Source organism: Pistacia vera, unplaced genomic scaffold (assembly GCF_008641045.1).
Source record: "Pistacia vera cultivar Batoury unplaced genomic scaffold, PisVer_v2 Contig400, whole genome shotgun sequence".
Taxonomy (NCBI): Eukaryota; Viridiplantae; Streptophyta; class Magnoliopsida; order Sapindales; family Anacardiaceae; genus Pistacia; species Pistacia vera.
The window spans coordinates 530741-540124 of NW_022196225.1; the positions used below are offsets into that span (position 1 = coordinate 530741).

The following is a 9384-nucleotide window of genomic DNA, read 5'->3' on the forward strand; positions in this document are numbered from 1 at the left end:
ACAACTATGAAAGTATATTAATTATTTGCTTTACGCTTCAATCAGATGCTGATGTAGTTTAAATACAAATTAAAAATCTTCAACAAAATGCCCAAAAAAATAGTGCCAAACCAGACAGAAAAATAGCAAACCGAAAATCAATCAAAAGATAGCTGAGGATTGGTTATGGACTTGGCCGTCTCTTCTTGATTAAGTCAGCTCTAGAGAAGAATTATTGACTGCAACACTAAAGTTTACTCACTTAATATTATTTGAATTAGAACATGATTATAAGTATTCATTGCAGGCAGAATGTGTCTCACACTTGGTGGTTGGGCCAATTTTATGACTAAGAGATACAAAGGAGAATAATTTAAAATATATGCATACATGAGTACAAAAAGAAAACGAAATGAATATAATCTCCCTCCAATGCCTGTTTATCCATCCAAATCTCTGACTGATTAAAAAATAAAAACATGTTAACGATTCCTGGTAATAATAGCAGGAAAATACAATGAAAAAAAGAAATAAATATAATCACCGAAGCATATATGCCTAAGGTATTCAGAAATCATCAAGATGAAATATTAATATTAGAAAAATGAAATGCCTACACAAAATTTAGTCCAAGTCCAAAAAATACTTAATAAGTAAATTCTGTAAAAAGTACAGAAACAAAATTAACGAGGGATGTATCTCCCATTTCACCTTCTAATTTCCCTAAACATATATTATTTTTTTGTTGGACAAAAGTATTAATATATAATTTTACCTACTACTGAGAACTGGTTAACCCTTCCACAGCTCAATAGAGATTTTCATCGCTCCCGAGTATCATCCATCAAACCCGGAATATGATTTCCAAGATAAGAAAATTAAAATTGAAAATACAAAAATGCACATGCAACTATCTCCTGCTCGCTGTCTTTCCCTTGCTTAGATCTGCAAGCTCCTCAATAAGCTTTCTCTCTTCGCTGCTCAATCTTTTTGGGATTTCAACTTGCACACGTACCAACTGATCTCCTCTCATGTTGCTTTTATTTAGTACTGGTACCCCTTTCCTTGCCATTACAAGTGTTGTGTTCGGCTGCGTCCCAGCTGGGATCTTCAAATCAACCATGCCATCCACCGTTGGGACCTTGATTGTAGTCCCCAGAATTGCATCTATGTATGAAACTTTGCAAGTGTACAAAATGTTGGTGTCGTCACGTTTTAGTACAGGGTCTGGGATAACATCAATAACAACAAATAGGTCACCGGGAGATCCACCTCTTCTTCCAGCATTCCCTTCGCCGCGGACCCTTAAACGGCTACCAGTATCCACACCAGCTGGAACTTTCAGACTGATCCGTTTTGTTCTCCTCACACGTCCATCCCCAGAACATGTGTTGCATGGAGTGAACACTTCGCCAGTCCCATTACATGAAGAGCAGGTCATTACCTGCTGGAAGACACCTAAAGGAGTCCTTGCTGATGAGACAACTTGCCCTTGCCCACCACAGGTAGTACATTTAGATGGCTTTGTCCCTGGTTTCGCACCCGAACCACCACAAGTCCCACAACTCTCAAGGCGTGTTACCTCTATCTCTTTTTCAACTCCAAAAACTGCTTCCTTAAAATTTATGACAAGGCTGTAATATTCATCCTGTCCATCAACTGCTCTGCTCCTGGAGGCTCTGCCCCCCATACCGCCCATACCACCCATTCCACCCATACCGCCCATACCACCCATGCCCTCGAATAGTGACTCAAACAAATCGAAAGGATTGCTGAAATCCTGCTTTAGTCAAGTAAATTCCAACCATGAGAAGCAGGCGTTGCGAGTATCCAAATAAATAATATATTTTGAAATAGATGGTCTTATTCAGAGTATGCAGAATTTAACTTACCCCCATGCCCATACCAGCACCTTTAAGTCCAGCCTCTCCATACCTGTCATACAGGGATCGTTTTTCATCATCTGACAAGACCTACAGTACAGAACAACTTCATCACTTGAAAAATAAAAACACTTCAGATCATAAACCCTGGCTCAACCACAAATAACAAACTAAAATAACCACATGATTGAACATTTTACCTCATATGCATTGCTTATTTCCTTGAATTTCTGTTCTGCACCAGGCTCTCTGCATAGAGATTAAAATAATTACAAATAAGCAACATTACTTAGATGGGTCTCAAATTCATAAAGACGTTGTAAGTTGCAAAACAGGCTGAGCAAGCTGAGACTACCAGTGTTGTAACCAGGAAAAAAAAACAGATTAGAGAAATGTAGGGAACTTACTTGTTCACATCCGGGTGATAACTCCTAGCAAGCTTCCGATAAGCTGAAAAAGGAAAAGTATATAAGAGCAAGTAAATATTAATTGAAGAAAAATAAGAGGCCATGCTAAAGCTGTTGATTAAAGTACAGGAATAAACTTGTGGAAATGAGAAATGCGTCTAATTTGAATAAAATTACCACTTAATCAACCAAGCATGTATATAATTCAACAGAGCATCTTTACCAAACTTCAATGAGAGGATTTCTCCAACAAGACAGCACAATCATCTTATAAAGTAAAACAGCTTAGACCAACTAAAATAGGACATATGGGAAGGATCAAAAGGCTATTTAGTCCTTGTCTCTCAATATTTTAGAATTGAGTTGTCTTAGATAAATTCAACTTTTATTTCATTGTTTTGTTAGGATTAGAATTATTAGATAATATTGTGAGTAGGATTTGGTTTCTTAAACCTATGAATAAAGGCATCTACATTGACATGCATAGTTGATGAATAAATATGATTATTAGTTTCTCCATATAGATCGTTCTTCTGGATTTCTCCTCTTTCACACTGTTATCCTTAATCTATCCTTCTTATTCTCTCTATCTCTTCCATTTCTTTTTTCTGGTTCTCTATCACCAAGTCTGTCTCTTCTTTATCAATAGCCTGGTTGATTTAGATCTCTTACAATTCTCACACTAATCTAGAAGTTTAACTAGTGTTTATGCAAGGATGAAGTGGGGTACAGTCTTATGAAAAAGGAAAAGAATGTTTCTTTTTCATTAATTTTGGATAATTCAAGTTTCCACCTAGCTAGATATATCATCATAGGCCACCACACCCAGAAGCAAATAGATCTTTTATTTTATATAGATCAGGTATTTAAGGACGGGAGAGAAACAAATCACTCCATAATATTTCCTCCAATCATCCAACAGAAAAAAGATCGAACATGTCCTACAGCAAAAATGCAATATTATTTCCAATATGCACCTCTACTACTTTTGGTTGTTCCTTAATCAGAACTTCAGGAAATTAAATGTAAAAAGTGGACCAAGTATCATATCCACAAACTACTAGAACAGGTTTCAGTACTCTGTTTCAGACCATTTTTTTAATCTTCAATTCAACTTAATTTTACACTTATATTCTCAGATAAAAGGTAATATTGAGAATCACAAATGACTCATTACCAGTATCAGCCACCAACCCGACCATTTTGGCACTGCCAAATCAGAAAAGAAAAGTCATATTCTAGCACAATAACCTAATGCTCATATTTTTCAAGTTATGGTTTTTACAGAGCTCCATATTGACTATCTGTATACATATAATGTTTATCAAGAAAAAAACCTCATATAGCTCTCCCACACTGTACTCAACATCATGTTATGAAACTGCTTCCTTTTTAAAGCAACAATAAAAGGAAAACAAACTAATGTCAATTTGTGCCACAAACACAAAACAAATTCTCTATTACCATGGAGTAGAAAGAGCATAAGGATAATGTCAAATAAAAGCCTATCACATACACGGTTAAAAAAAAAACCATAGAGAAAATGTGTAATAGAACAATTCAGTCAAAATAGAAAAGAAGAGAAAAAGAAAATCTACATACCACTTTTTATTTCAGATTTACTGGCATTTTTTGACACCCCTAGGACAGAATAGTAATCCTGCATGTGAGAAAATATTAGTCATTAACTATGTAATGGAACATTTAAACAGCATATCAATTGCATTACAAGGTATATCAAACATGCATTTAAAGACCCACAAAAAGTATAAACTAACAAATAAAAAATAGAGGTTCCACCATCCTAAAGAAAGCTTATTCCTATACTCACCGCATCAGCTCTAACAACAAATCGTGCTCCTCTACGGCGATGTGAAGTTTGAGATGATCCCACATAAGATGACAATGAGAAGGAATCACGTGAAAATAAACTTGAACTTGGAGCCGCCAGACAGCTTAACCTGCCAGTGACACTGCAAAATGGTAAGATATACATCGCACATGCTTCCCAACTTACTAATTCAAAAGACTGACAGAGAAAATAATGCATTAATATGCCATGCTTCAAAATGCTGCTAGCCAGAGAGAACAAGCAATTCATCAGCAAAAAAATAATTAAAAACAAATCAGATCGCAGCAATCTTCTATGTGAGAAAAACCATCGTCTTGTTTGTTAGCATATGGTGTTTGCAAGCTGGATACCTTATAGAAGACACCAAGACAGTCTCCAATATATGCACAGAGGACCTACCTAAATCACAACTAGGGACCCAATTGCCAGAAATTTATGTCAGTTACATACATAAAGCAAGTCATGAGAGAATGTTCAGCAATATTTTGTCCAAACCATTGGATCAACCACACACATCATATTCTAAAAATCCAACAACTAGCAAAGACAAGGAGATTCATCCCAACAATCATATATCAAAAATATCAGCTTCAAATAATTAACATTCTTTAACAATTAACTACCTCAGGTATAAAATTAGATTCAGTTATTCATTCAGAATCCAACTCTGATTTGGTTACCCTTCAACTGCTGTGGTTAAAGAAATGAAACCCGTAGCATATAAATGTGAAATTTGTACACTATTGTTTTAGTTTAGCAGACTTGGAAATTAGCAAAATCAATAAAGACCCTTAAAGTTATTGAAGATCTAAAACTTAATTGTATAGTTAGATATTGACCTTAAACTTGAAAGGAAATTATAACTATATAGACCCCTTCCCCGTTTATCTGTCCATAAGAATTGAATGCCATACATCCCCTGCATGTAGTCCATATAAAAAGGAAAGGATTTTGTCATTAACAGTAATTTGAGTTCAAAGAGCTTTGTAGATATGCTAAGTAAATCTATATATATCCTGCCAAAATCATGGTCCTTAAACTAACACTTCAGGATAGGGCTTCATAATATGGAAACCCATGGGAGCTTAACAGATAGTCAGGCCCGTGGTTTGCTCCCACAAGGCCTGGGATTCGAACCCCCTGATTGGGTCTCCCATAACCAGGAGACAACTAATCTTTTTTCTTTTTTCGTTTTTCTTTTTGAACAAGGTGACCAAGATCGATTGTTAGACTGAGTTTTTCCTTCACTTTATCCTGTTTATTGTAATATATTGTCACCTCTAGCACTCTTTGCCACCTGTATTAGGGCCTTTATAATCCAACTTTCTTGCCTAACCTATTCTATATCATGTGCAACTTTGAAAAAGACCATAACTACGAAATAAATTCTCATGAAAATTCTAAATGCAAGTAAAATCCATAATGAGGCAGTTTAACTGAGTTCAAGAAGGTTCAAACAAATGCAGATGACACATTGAACATAAAGGGAAATTTTGGTTGAAGACCACATCAAAAAATCTCAAAAAAATTGCAAACGTTCTTAGTTTATGAAGAACCAAAAATTTTCATTATAACACATAATCAAAAAAGAACAAATTCCACTCAGTAGAAGATGTGGCAGCAAGAAACGCTGCCTTCTAACACAAACCTGCTCATGACATGAAGCTAAAAACACAGTACACTCTATCAACTATTTGCAACACCAGAAGTAAAGACTAGAAGCTAAAGTACGTGATTCAATATTTCCACATCTAAAAATAAAAATAAATTAAATAGAAACGCTCACCCAGATTGGGATGTTGATGCCCTGCTTGGGATATAGGACCTTATCATAAACTGAGGACGAATACCCCATTGAGCGACTGATGTACTACCACAAGGTATAATGGCCATTCAAGATGTTCACTAAGGAGCTCAACAAGCTTAATCCGAATATCCTTCTGCAAGCTGAGAACATAATTTCAAATAAGACAACTTATAATCCACTCCCCTTATAAATTATTGCACTTCTACTACATTTTCGTTCACTTATTTATCCCTGCTAGGGTTTAACATCGAAAAATAACAAACCCTACTTTTGAAAAATAACAATAACATGAGAATAAAACATAACATAAATCCTAAATGAGAAATAAAAATAAAAACCAAGAGCCAACATTAAGCCAGGAACTTAATACAAAATTTCACGCTTTTTTGTTTTCAGCAAAGCCAGAACTAAAATTTTAGTTATTCGATAATAAAAAAGAATTATAAAAAGAAAACAGAAACAATACACAAAACAATTAATGAACAAAAACATCATTAATTCGGGGCAGAAAATTAGGGCAGATGAAGAGAAAGGCAAGTAAAAAACGAACCGGATTGATGCCGTTGCGTGTGGCTTCGCGTTCGAGTTGGCTCTCTCTTTCGTTTGGTGGGAGAGAGTCGGTAAGCAGTGTCGCAGAAGAGAAGCGCACGAGCAGGTAAACTGAAGGATGAGGCTAGAGCTTTCTAATTTCATTGGAGAAGAAATCTTGTAATGGCGAAATTCAAAGCTTCACCCTATCTTTTTCTTGATTACATTTTGATACTCTTATTTCCGAAACTATCAACATCCCACCAATGTTAGTCTTTGTAGATTGACTTTTAATTTGACCAACTTTGACCAATAAATACCAATTGTACCCCTCCAAATAAAAGTTATGATAGAAATCAAACAATTTACATTATTTTAGAAATCAAATAATAGAGAATAACAATTGTTTTTACTTTACTAAAGGGTTTTGTAAGATTTTGAAAATGTTAATAATACCCTTAGTAAAGAGTAAATAATATCAAAGTTCTCATCTTTTCTTTTTATTTATGTTTTTTTGGGTCATTTTTGGTAGCACATTTTAACTAGAGTAAATAAAGTACTAAAATTTGACCATTTTTAACCGTTGGAATACCTATTTTACCCCATTAACCATCAACACCGACCATCTCTCTTATCAACAAAACCTACTTAACTAATCAAAAGTTCATTGGAACATCCCTCTCTCTTCATGACCTCCATCAAGTATCTCATTTGCAAAATATCATTATAATTCTCACAAATCCAGAATCAAAAAAACCCACAATCAAAAATAAATAAATCGTATTTCCAAAGCATCATCACCTCCATCTAATACCAGCTAAGGCAGCGATCTAGCCACAAGTCGTGTTATGTTGTGACCCCATACCGTGCAATGCAGCCAAGTTACATGGCAACAAGGCTAGTTGCCTGTGACACAACGATGGGGATTGATTTTTTTTTGAATTCTTTTCTCATTTGAACAAGTTTTTAGATTTTTTTTTTTTTTTTAAATGTTATGACATATTTACTTGTTGGAGTTCAGATTCCATTATTTACTTATAAGAAAAAATATTTAAAGAATAGAATGAAATGTGTAATATGTGGACAAAAATACATTCAATAAAATCTTCAATTTAAGTTAAAATATATGATTATAAATAAATTAATTAAAACTAATTCTACCCATGTTTTTAAGGAATTGATTAATGATTATCGATGAGATTCTTATTCTTTACTTAATTCCATTAAGTAAACAAGGGAATTGAGAATCTCAATTCCATTGATCCCTTATATTCTAAGAAGTAAACACGTCTTTAGAGTTTTAATTTCGAAGAGTAAAGACAGATGGTTTTACGCTTAAGATTTTGTTTATGTTATTTGTGGTTGTCAAAATGACATGAATGCCCTTTTGCTTCTAATTTTAACGGTAGAATCTGAAAAATGGGGGGTGAGTTTGTGTTTTTCGAAATGAAGGGGGACTATGTAGTGCACTATAGTTTGGGGATCAACAAGTATTTGGCTGAGAAATTAAAAAAAAAATTAAATTAAATTGTTTTAGTTATAAATGTTTTTTTTGTTTTTTAATTAAAGGGAATGATTAACGTGGAGCGATACTATCAATTCCATCTATCATCCAATAGTACCATGAGTGCCTTTAATTTATTATTTTAGATAGAATTTTGGGAATAATATTGGGTAGTTGAATAGAGAAGTATTAAAATTTAAAATTTTTTAAAAAACCCCCTAGGTTTGCTAATTTAAATAAACTCCCCAATATATAAAAATTTTGTAAAATAATAAAAATATCCCCACCACCCGCAGTGCCAGATTCCAGCTACCACCATCGGAATTTGGCCAAAAAATTGTGTTACAACACAGACCGATCAGATCTATGTCGTAACGCGTCGATATGGCCTTTTCCGGCCAAATCCACCACGGATATGGTCAGAAAATGCCAGATCTACGGCCAGATGTGGTCGTCGACGGCCTCAAAAGTCCATCTTTGGACGTCAGTGACGACCAAAGATATGGTCGTCGTTGTCGGTCAACGATGGCTAAAATTTGGCAGTCAAATCTAGTCAAAAAAGGCCAATCGGTGAATTACCTGCCAGTTTCGGTCGTGGGGGTGTGACAGATTCCAGCTACCACCAACGGTAGTTGCCAGAATCTGACAAGTATGGGTGAGTGGGGGTGTTTTTGCTAATTTTTAAACTTTTTTCTGAGGGTATTTAATGAAATTAATAAACTTAAAGGGTCTAAAAATAATTAAAAAATATACTAATATTTATCAAATAATGTGCCAAACAATATTTCGGGAATATGGGTAGAAATATTTAACCAAACGTACTAATTTTGTATTACAATTTTATTCATAAATAAGATTGTAAAAGGGTTGAAAAAATAATTAAATGTTTCTATGTAAAACATATATCTTCACGTCAACCTTCAATTTTTTTTGTACACTTAATCTCTTAGTTTACATTAACATTTGATTTTTTAATTTAAATTAATATTACAATTTTATTCTTAAATAAAACTATCAAACGATTAAAAAAAATTGAATGCTTTTATACGGAAGAAATCTCCTTTACATCGAACTTTAATTTATTTTATCCATTTAATCACTTTGTATTAATTAAAAATTGATTGGGAATAGATTTAATTAATGGAGGAAGAAGTTATTCTAGTAACTTATGTTGCACAGTTAATGAATAACTGGATAAAAAGTCCGCGCTTTGCGCGAGTATGTTTCTTATATTTTTTTTACATTATTTTTTCTGTTTTAAATATATATTTTATGTATCAAAATTCATTTTATATTAACTTGATAGTTAAAAAATCAATAAATAAAATATCCACAAATTTAATTCAAAGTTTATATCATCATAATTCTTCTCAAATATGTCACCATTTGACATCTGCAACTAAAATTTAAAACTTTCTCAAGAA

General features: G+C 33.8%; 1 protein-coding gene across 2 annotated transcripts; it reads right to left on the reverse strand.

The window, feature by feature from the left end:
• Positions 1 to 569: 569 nt before the first annotated feature.
• Positions 570 to 6556, reverse strand: LOC116141852 (chaperone protein dnaJ A6, chloroplastic-like). 2 transcript variants are annotated; one of them, XM_031427323.1, is made up of 8 exons: positions 6479 to 6556; positions 5908 to 6068; positions 4101 to 4230; positions 3872 to 3929; positions 2270 to 2312; positions 2063 to 2111; positions 1872 to 1952; positions 570 to 1759 (listed from the first exon to the last, which is right to left on the reverse strand). In XM_031427323.1, exons 2-8 carry the CDS (start codon positions 6012 to 6014, stop codon positions 890 to 892), a joined length of 1338 nt encoding a protein of 445 aa, XP_031283183.1. In that variant the 5' UTR covers positions 6015 to 6068; positions 6479 to 6556; the 3' UTR covers positions 570 to 889. The 2 variants fall into 2 exon arrangements, with proteins under 2 accessions (XP_031283183.1, XP_031283182.1); XM_031427322.1 differs by having other exon boundaries at positions 4101 to 4242.
• Between the last annotated feature and the right edge of the window lie 2828 nt (positions 6557 to 9384).

Excerpts from the sequence above, each read along its gene's own strand:
- LOC116141852 (XM_031427322.1), bottom strand. The coding sequence starts at position 6,014 with ATGGCCATTATACCTTGTGGTAGTACATCAGTCGCTCAATGGGGTATT. Across the intron at positions 4,243-5,907 it reads GCATCAACATCCCAATCTGG|TGTCACTGGCAGGTTAAGCT; the intron begins GTGAGCGTTTCT and ends ACCATTTTGCAG. Across the intron at positions 2,313-3,871 it reads TAAATCTGAAATAAAAAGTG|CTTATCGGAAGCTTGCTAGG; the intron begins GTATGTAGATTT and ends TTCCTTTTTCAG.